This window comes from Nannobrachium achirus (genome assembly GCF_963921795.1).
Source record: "Nannobrachium achirus genome assembly, chromosome: 23".
NCBI lineage: Eukaryota > Metazoa > Chordata > Actinopteri > Myctophiformes > Myctophidae > Nannobrachium > Nannobrachium achirus.
In genome coordinates this window covers 20,846,043-20,861,394 of record NC_137830.1, presented here as the reverse complement: position 1 = coordinate 20,861,394, position 15,352 = coordinate 20,846,043, and the positions used below count along the sequence as shown (strand labels likewise).

The 15,352-nt window shown below is 42.8% G+C and overlaps 1 protein-coding gene across 2 annotated transcripts in view; it reads right to left on the bottom strand.

Annotated features, from left to right (window-relative positions):
• Positions 1 to 15,352, bottom strand: part of dock4b (dedicator of cytokinesis 4b) — a gene marked incomplete at both ends in the record, with an annotated part of 311,706 nt that overhangs the window by 143,714 nt on the left and 152,640 nt on the right. For both annotated transcript variants that reach the window (XM_080753915.1, XM_080753916.1), the window contains one exon: positions 115 to 240. In XM_080753915.1, the coding sequence (XP_080610041.1) occupies positions 115 to 240 (126 nt within the window). The remainder of the gene's footprint in view (positions 1 to 114; positions 241 to 15,352) is intronic.

The following is a 15,352-nucleotide window of genomic DNA, read 5'->3' as shown; positions in this document are numbered from 1 at the left end:
ATAAATACATTTCCACCTTCCAGTACATTTCCAGTGCCCGTGTCGGAAAGATTATATCAATTGAAAAAAAAGTACACAGTAAAGTATGACGTTTAAATTGTAAATGTATCTTACCAGGCATGATGATGTCAGAGAAGCCCAGTTTCCTGGTGATGGAGACGCCCCTGGTGAACAGAACCATGTATTCTCTCCTCAGCTGCTCTATGTCCCCATGGAGGAGCTGGAGGGAGACGGCTAGGCCTGAAACACATCATGATACCACACATATTAATATTAGGGATGTCACCGAATAATCGATTTTCGAATATTCGTTAGATTAATCAATATTCGATTTTAATATTTCATAATCGAAAATCGAAAAAATATTAATATTTTTTTTTTTTTTTTTTTTTTTATACTATTTTTTGGCTTAGTTAGTTAGTTTCAACCAAAATATAGAATATAGGCTAACAATAGTATTAATGATAATAGTAAATGGCCATTGATTTATTATTCACACCAGCACCAACTGTAAACTGTTTAGACAGAGTGAAGGAGCACAGCAGAGTGGCAGCTGCCTGCTACACACTCCCCTGCCCCCCTGTCTCAGACACAGGTGTGATTGATTCAGGCTTGATTGTTTGGTACTTGGTGGCCATCATCAAAGAAAAGGGAAAACAGCGTCCTCTGTATTGTAAAGCATCACAGAATCTGTTCTTGAGAGATTAGGTGAACAGTACACTGGCACACTAAAAAGAAAGATGAAGAGTAGTAGTTAGGCTACCAATTACCTGAAGAGCCATGCATTGAAATCCAGTAAAAAAAAAAAAAAAAACAGAAGTTTTTTTTTTTTTTTTTTTTAATAAAAAAAAAATAATAATAATTAATTATCGATTTTCGAATAATATTCGATTATTGCTATAGAATAATCGATTTTGATAAAGGTCCATTTTTGACATCCCTAATTAATATTGATATGTAGAAATAGCCTACTCTGTTACAAGTAAGTCCAGAATTCTAAATGAACTACAGTAAAAGTACTTAGAGGAGTACTTCACCCCCAAAATGACTTTTTCTCTATTGATTACTCACACCATGGAGACTTGAGATATTTTTGGGAATGTTTCACAAAAATGTGATTATAGTAAATTTACCCCCATTGATTCCGGATGGGGGACCCAAATGCATTTGGGTCTCCATCCGGAATCAATGGTCCTACAAAGAGTCTCCTAAAATTATTGGCTTAGGAATGCGACAAAAAATAAAACATGTTATTGAACTCAAGTCTCCATGGGGTGAGTAATCGATAGAAAAAGGTTTGAGGGTGAACTACTCCTTTAAAGTACAAAAGTAGAAAGTACTCATTATGTCCCATTTCACAAGTTTTCAAATGGATACAAATATTTGAACATAGCAGATCTAAAAGCTCAATGTGTCGCATCGTGACAAATTGTGAGCTTGTAGATCCGGTATCAAAATATAGTCAAATGATCTATGACCTCATCTACTTTAGTTTGCAAGACAAAATAAAATAGTAGGTACCAGAGACTAATACATCATCATATTGATCTTATAGTCTGTGACCCTTACAGATAGATGTGACTTGATGTGATGACCATTTGACAGTTATTGACAACCTGTTTTGAAGTTCTTGGAGGCTATTTTTAACATTATCTATTTCCTGTTAGTCCACAAAGAGACTGTGGACGAAAATACTCAAGTAATAACTACCCCGAAAGTATACTTAAAGCTATACTATGGAAGTTACTCAACTACTGGTCAGTAGTGGTATTGCTTTTTCCGGACGTTTTTCGACCGGGGTCGCCGCGGACCACCGGAGCGGAGCTGCAACACCGCGACCGCCTTCACCTCGCCGATATGCATCTTTAGAGGGTCTCACGTCCCTCTGCGACCAGGCGTTGGGGAGTAACAGGCAAGACTCCAACACCAGCGTAAACACTGTTGCTGAGGCAAGCTACTTCCTGAAGAGACGGCAAGACGCGCTGTGATTGGCTGGTAGTGTATGATCCACGCTGTGATTGGCCAACGTATATACAACGTATACGGAATGAAGCAGATGACGTAATTTTGCCGCGAAATCCGGTCCCCGGCCAGGATCATAGAAAGCATATTTACAGAAGGTTTTAGGGGCTGAAATTAACAGAGTGGGTGTTCTAAAACTTTAGCGATGTAATAGTTAGGACAATTTTAAGATTAGTCCTATTGGAAAAGTTACAGAGTATAGCTTTAGGTACAGTACTAGAGTACAAGTACTTAGTTACTTTCCACTACTGACAATACATCACTGCCTTCATCTAAAATACAGTGCCGTCCTGTCTCTGTGACTGCAGTCATCAAAGCAACGTTTCATCATCACTATGCAAGATGGCTGCTTGTGTGGGCGTCTTAGTGTGTTGATGGTCTACGCCTTATTTGGCCAAAATGGAAATAGAGCCCCGGCTGGCCAGGGGGAGGCAGTATAGAGACCAGGATTATGCATGTTTTTTGTGAGGGCACCTACCCTAGGAGACACGGGGAGAACATGCAAACTCCACACAGAAAGGCCCTTTTGCCAACCCTACCTAGGATATGGGCACTGATGGCGGGGAGGAGACGACACGCCCCCAGCGCCCACAGCGTCCCCGGCGGGAATCGAACCCAGGACCTTCTAGCTGTGAGGCGACAGCACTACTGACTGGGCCTGTGCCCCTCCCCCTCCCACACCAGATTCAATCATCCCCCAATCAGTGCATCCACTGCAACTCACCCTCACCCCACAAACCTCGACTCACATCCTCTACTTGTGCAAACACTAACCTCAGCGACTGGGCCTTATGCTTGGTCACACTCTTGACTGTGGAATGCCCTCCCTGACCACCTGAGAGCACCACAGTCTGGACTAAAACCTATACCTTTTAACAAAGCATTTCTTTTAGCTACACCAGTTTTACCTATAGGCCTTATACCCTCATGTGTTTGTAATGTTTAAATTGTATTTATTGGTGCTCTTTAATGTTGTGAAAGAGGTATACCTACTGTAAGATATGCCATTACAATGGCAGCTACGCTGCAAACTACACAAGACTGTACACAACTGCATTCCCCAGAAACACACACACACACACACACTGAACAGAAAGAAAGAGACTAAGAGAGCCAATGGGGTGGATAGAGAGAGGCCCACCAGGTTTTGACTGTCTATCTCTCTGTCCTTTCATCTGAAGCACACACGCACGCACGCACGCATGCACGCACACACACGCATGCACGCACAATCCAAACCAACTTCATTATTATTCCTTCCAGTGTTTGACACTCACAGGGAGCACCTCTTCATGTTCTCAGAGAGATGGGTGGAACAGACTTCAGCAGCAACAACACAGAGTTGGGTTGTCACAGTACATTCTGTCACCCTCTTCTTTCACACGAGGTCACAGTAGAACGATTAAACTGCCCTGACCGACAAACACGACCCTGTCCGTCACATCTGGCTTTGGCAAATATTGTGTTCACTGTTCATTGTCTCCACCAGCCGAAGGCTGAGGGAGAGTATGTTTTCCCCTCCGTCCGTCCGTCCGTCCGTCCGTGCGTCCGTCCGTCCGTCCGTGCGTGCGTGCGTCCTCGCAGTTTGTGAGCAGCTAATCTCAGTCACCGTTGGCCCGATCGCTGCCAAACTGAGCACACACACTCCCTGGATGCCAATCTAGAACCTCTGCCCCACATTTTTCAAATCAGCCTCATGGTGGCGCTATAACAGGCCGATTTGTGTGGCCTGGTTGTTACCAGCTAATCTCCGGCGCCGTTGGCCCGATCGCTGCCAAACTGAGCACACACACTCCCTGGATGCTAATTCAGAACCTCTGCCCCACATTTTTTAAATCAGCCTCATGGTGGCGCTATAACAGGCCGATTTGTGTGGCCTGGTGGAGACCTGTGCTCGGAAGAGCACTGCTTCTAGTTTAAATTTCCTTTTATGCTGCATTCACATAGCAGCCCAGTGCGGCACGGCATGGCACCTTATGGTCTTGCACAGCCTTGCATGGCCCAGCCCAAATATCTCCAGTTTCTATAACACAATATATAGTAGTAGGCGGCGGCCTAACCCCTCTAATATCCACATCTATACATAGCAGATTATGGTTATTGACAATCCTTCGTACATACTATAGGTGGAGATTGTTGCTTCCTGTCTGACAATGCAATGTAAAGTGGAAATTTTCCTGTGCACAAACGCAAATCACCTGTGCAGGCTCTGTATGAACCAAATGGACCCTTACAGGTCTGTAAACCCAGAGGGTAAAAATTTAACCAAATGGATGTTTAACAACAAATATAAACAAATCACAGCAAATCACAAATGATCCAGGGCAAATACTGATAAAAAACTAAAATTGCAGCAAACTACATGATCTTAAGTCCCGGGGGGAGACATCATGACCGCGGCCAATCAGTAGCAAGCAGCGTTACACCTCACCTGTTTGGCCCTGTTTGGCCTGCCTCAGACCTCTCGGGAATGGGGCCAAAATTGGCACCCTTTTCGGCCCCACTGAGTCCTTGAATATGGAAACAACTGCACAAGCAGGCGGTGAGGTGTGGGGCTGCTATGTGGAAACGCAACACAAGAGACCTTTACAGGTCAATGTGGTCGCATTTGCACACTATCAGAATTACAAATGGATAGATGAAAGTTAAGGAACATCTAAAACAGAGCAGTGGTTTATTAGGTAGCTCTGGTCCTGTCAGAGACCATGTTTAACAGCCTCTAGAGAATGTCTCGCTGTCTGTGCTTTAGTGGCTGTACTTAACATACTTTAATTACTCAATGAAGTAAGGGCTTTTTTTAAATTACAACGAAGTAAGTGATGAAAGATTGTCCTCCACACAGTGTTCTAAATAGTGACGTTTCCATAAAGCCTCTTAATGCGCATTAAGCCTTTTGCGCTTAAATCTTTTTATGGGAACACTTCAAAATGCTTTTGAGGCTTTATCGAATAAACTAAATGTGCATTTGTGAATGGAAACGGGTCAGACAATAAATGCAAATAAATGATGACGTTCTGGTCCATATCGTCCTCCTATAACACTTTCCCCCGCCACTCAATTAACGTCCATTGTATAGCGTTAGCCCCCAAAACAAACCGCTTGTTACACACGGGGTGACACTTCGTCATCACACCGTGTTGCGCGTGCCAAAAGTGGCCGATCTAATTTTCATATTGAAAAATATGAAAAACAAACAACAAACATGTATCAAATTATTTGATTTTGGGAAACAAAATCTTCCACAGGGAATACAAATGTAATAAACATTTGGAAAATGAATCCCATTGCCACCATAGGTGCCGGAGGGGCCTGAATGTCCCCTCACTATTGGGGAAACTATTGCGGAAAGAATCTGATCTGTGGTTGTGTTGCGCGATCATTGTTGTGTACTGGCTGCATGCTTGCTTCTCGCTGCAATGACCGTTCTGTTACTGGCTATGTGCAGTCACTCTCTCAACCGAATCAACTAGGTGCCAGACAAGCTAATACACATCGTTTATCTGTGTAGCTGGCTGTGGGTGTGAAATAAGCATGGGCTGCTTGAATTAGGTGCTTCTGCGCAAAATATGGGGGAACAAAGTTGTTCTCCCGTCAGTTAAAGTGAGAGATCGGATCACGGATCCAATCCCTCCCCCCCAGACAACTATTCCACAATCTTCAAATGCAACATTAGAATCTGAAAGTACGCCCCCTGAAAACAGAACACAGGAAGGACATGATATATTTTCGAATTTACATTTCTAAGCCACAACCTAGATACAGTAGCTTTGACTAATTTGACTTACAGTAGGAAAGGTTGTGTGAGTCTCGAGAGATTTTGTAACTTAAGTATATTAATTGCAGTCACTAAAGTTCTGCGTGCGCTGTAAACACTGGCCCCCGACAGAACGTTTAGTGAGGTTCACAACCTTAGCTGACGCACTGGACCACAGCTACGTTACCTCAAGTAGGGTTGTTCGATATGGCCAAAAAATTAAATCTCGATTATTTTCTCTGAAATCCCGATTTTCGATTTCGATTTTTTGTTAAAAGAATAATACATTGTTTCAACTATTTTGTTTTCATTTAAAAATGCAAGGAAATGATTTTTTTTTTCATTATTGTTTCATTTTTTGATTTTTTTTATATATCCAAATAGCAAAATGCAATAAAACAATAAGGGTATTAATAATAATAACTTTAGTTGTGCAACAATCACATACAACTTAGCGTCCTTAGTGTTTCATTATCAATAGTGAGTGACAAAACAGCCAAAACAAGCCAGCTCTTGGAGGCTGGTGAGGCATTTTGGTAGGCATTTCGCCTACCAAAATGTAATTCCTGGCTACGCCCCTGCCCTGCACCACTCATGCACGGAGATGTTGACTGATTGTAAACGGAGGCGAAGCGCTTCGCTTCCCGACGCAAAATTAACACAGTGACAGGGACAGTAGGAGTAAACTACAGTCAGTAGGTGGGTAACACAGAATTAATGAGCTTCTTTCAAACTACAACAAGTAAGTAAGTTTACCAGCTCAGCAGTGTTTTGTTCTGTTTGCTGCTTGAACCATCGCGAGTGAGCGCCGTGCGGTGGTGAACTCTGCTCAGTCTGACGTGCGCTAAACGCGCATCAAAGAAATTACACATCAGATAGAAAGTAGTATTAATTTGGTGTCGGACCTTGTCGTCCTGCTTTAGGAGGACGGGGCTGTGTACTTTTTGCGCGTGCAAGGCTCCAATGAGTAAGAATTTCCCTAATTAAAGTGAAAATCGATTTTACGATTTCCATTTTTTTAAATCTTCCAAAGGAAAAAAAACGGGTTACGATTAAAAATCGATTAATCGAACAACCCTAACCTCAAGCAAGACTCTTCTCCCTCCGGGTCCCTGGCTCCCATACTGTGGAATGACCTCCTCCAGACTGCAGACTCTCTGCCCATTTTCCACCTCTCCTCTTCAGACACTACCTCACCCAGTGCCTCTCAAATATTTTTATGTCAAGGACCCCCAAAAGTATATCTATTTTGGCCCCATCTGCTATACTAAGCTATACTAATAGGGCAGGGTTCTTCAACTTTTTTCAGGCCAAGGACACTACAAAGAAGCAGAGAGGTGTACCCGTACTAAATACATATTGTATATCATGCTGTTGCAGATTAAACCTTTTCATAGATTTAATAATGAACATTGCTTGTTTGACAGCACTGTAAATGAATGTTTTTCTTTACATATTATGGACAAAGGGAACGGTGAGGTCACCCATTGGTTTCTACAGATCCGTTTAAGCCACTTTTTTTTTGCAAATTCAAATCCACCGTCTTGGGATGGTACTTATTTGTACTTTATTTGAGTATTTCCAATTTCCAACACTTTTACTGTAACCTGTGACGTGACAATAAAGATGATTCTGAATGTCAATTTTCATCACTACTCAAATTGTCTACTAGGCCAGGGCTCTCAAAGTGGATTCCAGGGACTCTGTGGGTTCCTTTAGAGGGGTATAAATTGACCCATACAAGTCTGTAACTCTGACGGTATACAAATGGAACCAAATGGACCCTAACGGAACCAAATGGACCCTAACGGGTTCATTTGGTTCCATTTGTATACTGTCAGAGTTAACTCATTTAATGCCGATCCCGCGATATCTCGCGAAATATTAAAAGGTGTCCACAGTGCTGATCCCGCGATGTCTCGCGAAATATACTGTATATACAGTAAAGCTGGCACTGGTTACCTTCGGTCCGGTGAATAACCCTGGCACGGGTGAAGTCGCCGATTCATCATCATCGCGCATCCACGTGCACGCAATAGTGATCCCATCCCATAGAAAACAATGGTCCTTCTCATCTTTACAGTCCATTTTCTCCAAAAAACACTGGATTCTCGCTAAAATAGCACAAGCATGAAGGCATCCATCTTAGATCTTTGTTTACGCTCAGGACCAGAACTAGTCACGGGTGAATCTAGAACATCGTCAAGTGGGAATTGTGAGCTCGATCTACTTCCGGTCTTCAAAATAAGAGGGTGGCCGCGAATGGAGAAAACGGCCGGCACTTTGGACAATTAATCCTTTCATGTCGGCAGCAAGGGGAGACCTTAAAATGTGAAAGTTGGAGAAACAGTGTACTAGGCTGCATGTGAGCAAAACCAAGTCTCTCCCTGAGTGTGTTGTGTGTGTGTGTGAGTGAGTGAGTGAGTGAGTGAGTGAGTGAGTGAGTGAGTGAGTGAGTGAGTGAGTGAGTGAGTGAGTGAGTGAGTGAGTGAGTGAGAGTGAGTGTGTGTGTGTGTGTGTGTGTGTGTGTGTGTGTGTGTGTGTGTGTGTGTGTGTGTGTGTGTGTGTGTGTCTGTTGAATACTCTCTCTGTTACTAAACATCCATTGTTCTTTGCGTCTCTCCCTGGCTAATTGGCTGTTAATGAGGGCCTCTCTGGCACACAGCCAGGTCCGCTCAGGATAACCACACAGAGAGACCACTGCATGCGTGTGCACACACACACACACACACACACACACACACTCACACTCACACACACACAAATTTTACCCAAAATGGATAAAGATCCAAATGGCCACATGCCCACAGAAAGAGACAAATACACTTCCAGGATTCACACATCTGTGCACACTAAGACATGAAATGAATAGAAATGCACACACACACACACACACACACACACACACACACACACACACACACACACACACACACACACACACACACACACACACACACACACACACACACACACACACACACACGACTCTCTAAATATGCACAGTCCAACACACATTGCTCTACCTCACACCATCACACTCCACTACTCCATTTTAATTGTTCCCCTGACATTACATTATATTGTAAATTGGGATGTGCATATCTTTTTTATTTCTTTTTTTTATCTTTTCTTCTGACAGTACATATAATGAATTGAGAACCTCTAATTATGGTGTGTATGCTATTAGCTTATCTGTGACTTTTATAGTCACAGATAAGCTACAGAGGAATCGCTTCTACACTATGAACCAGCAATGTATGAAAGCAGACATGAATCAGACTTCCCAGTTTCAACGCGTATAAGTACACGGCGCCACTGCCCACTGAGGCCAACAAAACAATGTTGAGAGTAGGGCTGGGAAATTAACCAAAAATCTATCTAAACCGAAATGTTGAACCTCTGACCGACTTAATAAATTAAATCGATTATGCTGAGTAACAACTTAAGCCCTGTATTCTACTTTATTGTACAATGGTGGTGCATGAGTAAAAATAACCAATCACTCTATTTTTACATTTTCTTTACATGCAGATGTTTGAAATAATCATGATATCAATTTGAAGTTATATCACAAGCCCTATAGTTGAGAGGACAGGACATAAGCAGCGTAAATCTCATTTTGAAAGTAGCAAGAGACCTACAATAAAATGTGATCCTTTCAGAGTGGATCCTAGAATCCACACTTTTCCCCTTTTCTCCGATTCAGTCGTTATGATAATTCCCAATTTCTCCACACATGTGTAGCCTGTCTCTGCCGAGATTCTGAGTGGAGCGGGCATCTTTTTTTTAAGGACAGACCAAGACCCTAATTGGACCTGTGAGATTCGTTCCGAGGTCCAATTTGTTCCAAGGTATTACAGAACCAACCTCAACTGCTGTATATTACAGAGGCGTCAATTGGGTATGGCAAGCTATGGCAGCTGCCATACCTTGGCTACAGGGGGAAATAATAAAATGTACTTTTCATCATGCCTGTTGACTGGTGTCTTGCACGCGCACAGTCATGTTGCCACTGGTATATTATATGGACGTGACAAACCTGCCAAAGATGACGTTCTACCAGTAGATGCTAATGAAATCTGGGAAGCGCTCACTATCCCGACTATCCGCTGTTCCGACATGGTCGGCAGGTTAGTTACTTAGCGTCGGCAGGTTAGTTACTTAGCGTAAGGCAGGTTAGTTACTTAGCGTAAGGCAGGTTAGTTACTTAGCGTCGGCAGGTTAGTTACTGAGGTAAGGTTTACTGAGGTTAGGTTTATGGTTGGGGGTAGAGTTAGGGTTATAGTTTTAGTGTCGGAATACCGGACCGTCGGAACTCTGATGCGGACCCATGAAATCTAGCAGCTATGTATCAGTCTACAATAAGAGACAATGACATTAAATTGATGACAATGAAGGAATCCATGTTCCCACATGTCACGGTGTGTGCACCTTTGATACACATTAACTGTTCTGCTGCCCTTGACAGTCCTCACCGTCATTGAAAGGGTTAACACCATGGCGCCGTTGACGGTGAGGACTGTCAATCTTACTGTATATACAGTAAAGTTATTATTACTTACTGTACGTCGATCCGCACCCGTCCGCATCGGTAATGTCCACGATTTGTTTACAACGCACGTCGGGCGTGCACGCGAAGTGAACGTCCTCCATAGTAAATCCATTGAGAGGCCCATAAAGAGACTTCATTTACTCCAAAAGAGACATTTTGAGCCATTTTGAGCCAGGTCTAATGTAAACAATACACACGGCTGGGCGCAGCCATGTTTCTCTTCTGGGCTCACACTGTCATGTGACTAGATGACGTAATCGTTGCCGTCAAGTGATAATCCAAAAAAACAAAAACAACCCCCTTCCGGCCCTTCAAAATAATAGCGGCGGCCGACGGAGGAAACGGCGCGGCACCAAGGCACCTAGCAACCTTCAGATTAAAAGGCAGTAATTGTGTTAAATCACCAGCCGCTTCTGTCCACCTGACAGCGAGGAGGTTAACCAGGAGCATGTGACACACACAGAGGAATATGCTATCAGACATGCTACTGCTCCCTGCTAAACTTGTGCCAACCTGTAGGAGTCGCTATAGTGCAGCGACAGAGATCACCCTCCCCTACCGGATTCCCACCCTTGAACACAGGCAATTGTGTTTGTTGGAACACTCTGACAAGCTGGATGCAACGTGGAAGATTTCTAGCATATTTAGGTAGGCAGTCAAACTCAGTTTTAAGGGATGGCTGCACTTTAAAATCCAACATGTTCATTTAACTCTTGAGGGCCCTGAATCTTACACCCGGTGCGAAGTACAGCACAATTGTCGTTGCTAGTTCACAAACAACGCAATTGTCAATTTCATGCCCAGGCAGCACCCATGTTTTCACCAATCTATGTTGTAAAAAATATTGTTATATTATTATCGGCATATTGTTATATTATATATACTTAGGTAGAGTGAAACACGTCGGAATGTGATTGTGCCTTAGACCAGTTCTGACATGGTCTAAAGTCTGGTGCACCGTGCAGTCCTCCAGTATAGCTTTACAGAGCATTAGAGAGTAGATTAACCTATATAAGTGGGTTCGCAAGGGATGCACAATGCTTGCCAAGCAAAATCCATCAAGACTCACATTCAAAATGGCATTTTGAAACAACAACAACAAAAATATAATTAGAAATCTGGGCCAGATTATTATCTATATAATGCATCAATACCAGCCAATTTGCCACGCTGGGAGGCACCAAACTCGCAGATCATATTCATGTTAGGAAGCAGCAGAACCATTTTTCAAGCAATTGATTTTCCATTATTCCTGTTAATAAGAATAGGACTAATAAGTAATAAGAAAACTGTTGCAAAGTAGGAGAGAGGGAGAGAGAGATGGGGAGAGAAAAGGATTATAGAGTTTATTTCGATAAGTAGCCAACACTATATTGCTGTTAGAAAATATGTTTAAATACCGCTTGTCATGTAAGAATGTTTCTATGGTCAACACAGCAATTCACCTTCAACTTCAATGTTGGGGCTCTTATGCACAGAGCGTCCCTGTCAGGCTTTAATATGGATTAAATCAGGGGTCTTCAACGTTTCAGATATTTAACCACTTGAACCGTCAATACTTAATAAACCTGACCTTTCAGTCTGTACTTAGTCTGCTCTTTTTGCCCTCTACACCAAAGCTCGAAAATAGCCGATCTACAAGCTCACAACGCCTCGCAGTGCGAGGCGTTGTGAGCTTGTAGATCGGCTATTTTTGGCTAAAGTTCTCCGAATATGGACACTAGGGTTTAAGTAGTTAATATAAAAAAGAAGAAAAAAATGTATATCACTCAAAGATTTGGAGGACCCCCTATAGTAACTCTGAGGACCCCCTAGGGGTCCCGGGCCCCTGTTGAATACCCTTGGATTAAATAAAGAACCTTACTGAAAATGAGAATGTCATAATTAACCACTTAAACCCCAGCATGTGTATAGTGCCAATCTAGGAACACATCGGCAGAATCTGTTTTGAGAGATTAGTATAGTACTGTGGAAAGATTTTGCAGAAAATAGCAGATCGATAAGCTCACAACGCGCTGCGTTACGATGCGCTTTGAGCTTGTCAATCGGCTATTTTCTGCAAAAGCTTTCCCCACAATAACAGAAAAGACACGAGTATAGAGCCCAACCATAAGGGGTTTAGGTGGTTAAGTTGATATCTCAAGATATTGCATACTGTATGTCTCCTGAAAATAAATGACATTACAAGAGGAACATCTCTAGCATCTCTATTCTCTACAGCAGTGTTTCTCAAACTTTCAAATTTCAAGGTCTCCCCTTAACTCTCACAGTGTACAAATGGAACCAAATGAACCCGTTAGGGTTCATTTGGTTCCATTTGGTTCCATTTGTACACTGTCAGAGTTACAGACTTGCATGGGTCAATTAAGACCCCCATAAAGGAACCCACAGAGTCCCTGGAATCCACTTTGAGAACCACTGCTCTACAGAACTTGTAGATCGTCTATTTTCATTTATTCATAACGGAACAACAGAAAAACAACCCACTGGGGGGTTTCTAAGTGATACTAAAACATGTTTCCCCACTGCGTTACATACAAACTAGCTACTGTGTATTTACTAACGTTAAAGCATTGAACTAATTTATATGATCACTTCAATAAATTAATAAACACCCGGATACACTTTGACAACAGAAACCATTTTATGAAGATGCCACATTGCTGGAGTGCAAAACTCCTGTGAGTATTTCACGGTCACCTAAGACCAACGTTTCTCTGATGTTGTTTGGGACCGAGCTTAATGTGTTCGCAACTTAACCTAACCTCATCTAGTGCTGCAGCCTGAAGGATGACAGGTACTTAATGGCTTCCCAGTGTCTGTTTGAGTGTGTGTGTGTGTGTGTGTGTGTGTGTGTGTGTGTGTGTGTGTGCGTGCGTGCGTGCGTGCGTGCGTAGTGCGTTTATGTGTCTGATAAACAGACATAGGTGGCTGTGAAGTGGACCCTGCTTAGGAATTATTCACTTGCAGTGGAAACAGTGAGTCTCCGATAATCATGCCACTGCATTAATTTGCATAATTCTAGAGTCTACGATGTGTGTGTGTGTGTGTGTGTGTGTGTGTGTGTGTGTGTGTGTGTGTGTGTGTGTGTGTGTGTGTGTGTGTGTGCGTGCACGCGTGCGCGTATGTGTTTGTGTGTGTCAGGGAGAGAGTGTTTGTAAAGCTGCCAAATTAAAGCAAAGTAAATGTATGCATGGAAACAGAGCATTGAAAATGACCGTCTTAGTACAAGTTCTGAAAAGAAAAACCTCTCTCCACTCGTTAAGACTCACTTGAGCTGCTCTGCCGTACATCAACTAACTAACACTAAAATGTAAAGAACAACACTTCAGACTACACTGGCAGGCCTACTTTGGGCATGTCAACAAAATGTTGCAAATCTATAAGCTCACAATCTGGGAACCCATCATCAAAGAAAGGGCGACGCCCACTCGGCCTGTCTCTCTTCAGCCATCATTGACTCTGTCTCGAGAGATTGATAAGCTCATAACACGCGGCATTACAACATGTTAACAGCGGTTAAAACTGCAGCCATGAAACGTATTATGTACAGACGCACAGACGGGGGGGATTGCAGCTTCAAGCCCTCATCTTCCAGAGCTGAAAAATGTAAAATCTGTTGCGGAGGGAATAGCACCAAACTTCCACAACACGTAGGGAATCTACCATCTGTGGATGTTCTGTGACTTTCACAGAACTATTCCAATAATTAGCTGAATCACACTATCCGCACGTTTGATCTATACGCGTTATCTGTGTAGCAGCAAGTGCATTATCTGATAGAATACCGGCCACTTAGCGCTTTAAATGTCCATGTGGAAAATGTATCGCCGTTTCATGGGAATTTCATTTGAGATAAGAGAACACAATGACTTCTGATTATCTGCTGCGGATGAATACTTTGCCGTTCCCTCGCCTTATTTTGAATGTTGAACGAAATACATTTCTACTTTCTCTCCTGAATTTATCCATCATCTATCCATCTAAAGCATGTTGCATCTCTATTCAAAGGTGAGTCTCTCGCTCTCTCTCTTTCTTTCTCTCCCTCTCAGATGGGAATTCAGGCTTGCGTGCTGCGGTCTTTCATTGTCGTTCTCATTAACTTGGGAGGCGTTAAGCCGTGGCGCCTACTCTGAATGGCTTTGTGTCAGCTGATGTAATTACCGCCACATCCCTCCACTCTCTTTCAATTGTTTCACTCTCGTTCAATTGTTGGGATTGTTTCATATCTCTCCGAGTTGTGTGTCTTCTCCTTCAAGTAATTACGGGTCTTCTTAGTTCAGCGCTGACGCAGGAGATCGCTCTTGAAGATTCAGACAATCTCCATGCAAGTGTGTGAGTGCGTGTGCGTGAGCGATTGTGTGTGTGTGTGTGTGTGTGTGTGTGTGTGTGTGTGTGTGTGTGTGTGTGTGTGTGTGTGTGTGTGTGTGTGTGTGTGTGTGTGTGTGCGTGCGTGTGTCTTTGTTGATACGTGCCACATCCAATTACCACCCCATCCTGTGTAACGAGCCGCATAGATTATAGAAGGAAAACAGACGATTTAACTCTGAAGAGGTTGAACTCGGCTAATACACAACAAATTAGTCACTTCTGTGAGTAAAACAACAGCCTCCGGCAAAGTTCGCAGCGACAACTTTTTCCAAGAGCAAATGTATGCAAATTGACTCAGCTGCAAACTTTTTGGAGAATCGTGGATGACTTGCCTGATGTTTGCTGTGCTCTGCAGTCTGCTGTTACAGGCAACCAGTGGAAAGACCGACTTAATGTTGCTCCAAATATTCCACAAATAAGCTGCAAGCTTGGTAGTTCCTTTTTTGTAATTCTTTTTAGCAAAACATGTGTAAACGTGTGTACAAGTCGAAGTCAAGTGTAACCAATATGAAGTAGAATAAGAATGCAATTTACAACCACATTATTCCATCCTCACTCTCGCAAACTAGTTTCTAAAAGAGACTTGCTCCATAAGCGATTTTACCCTATATACTTTGTCGAATGAGGAAGAGTGAAAATAGCTGATCTAA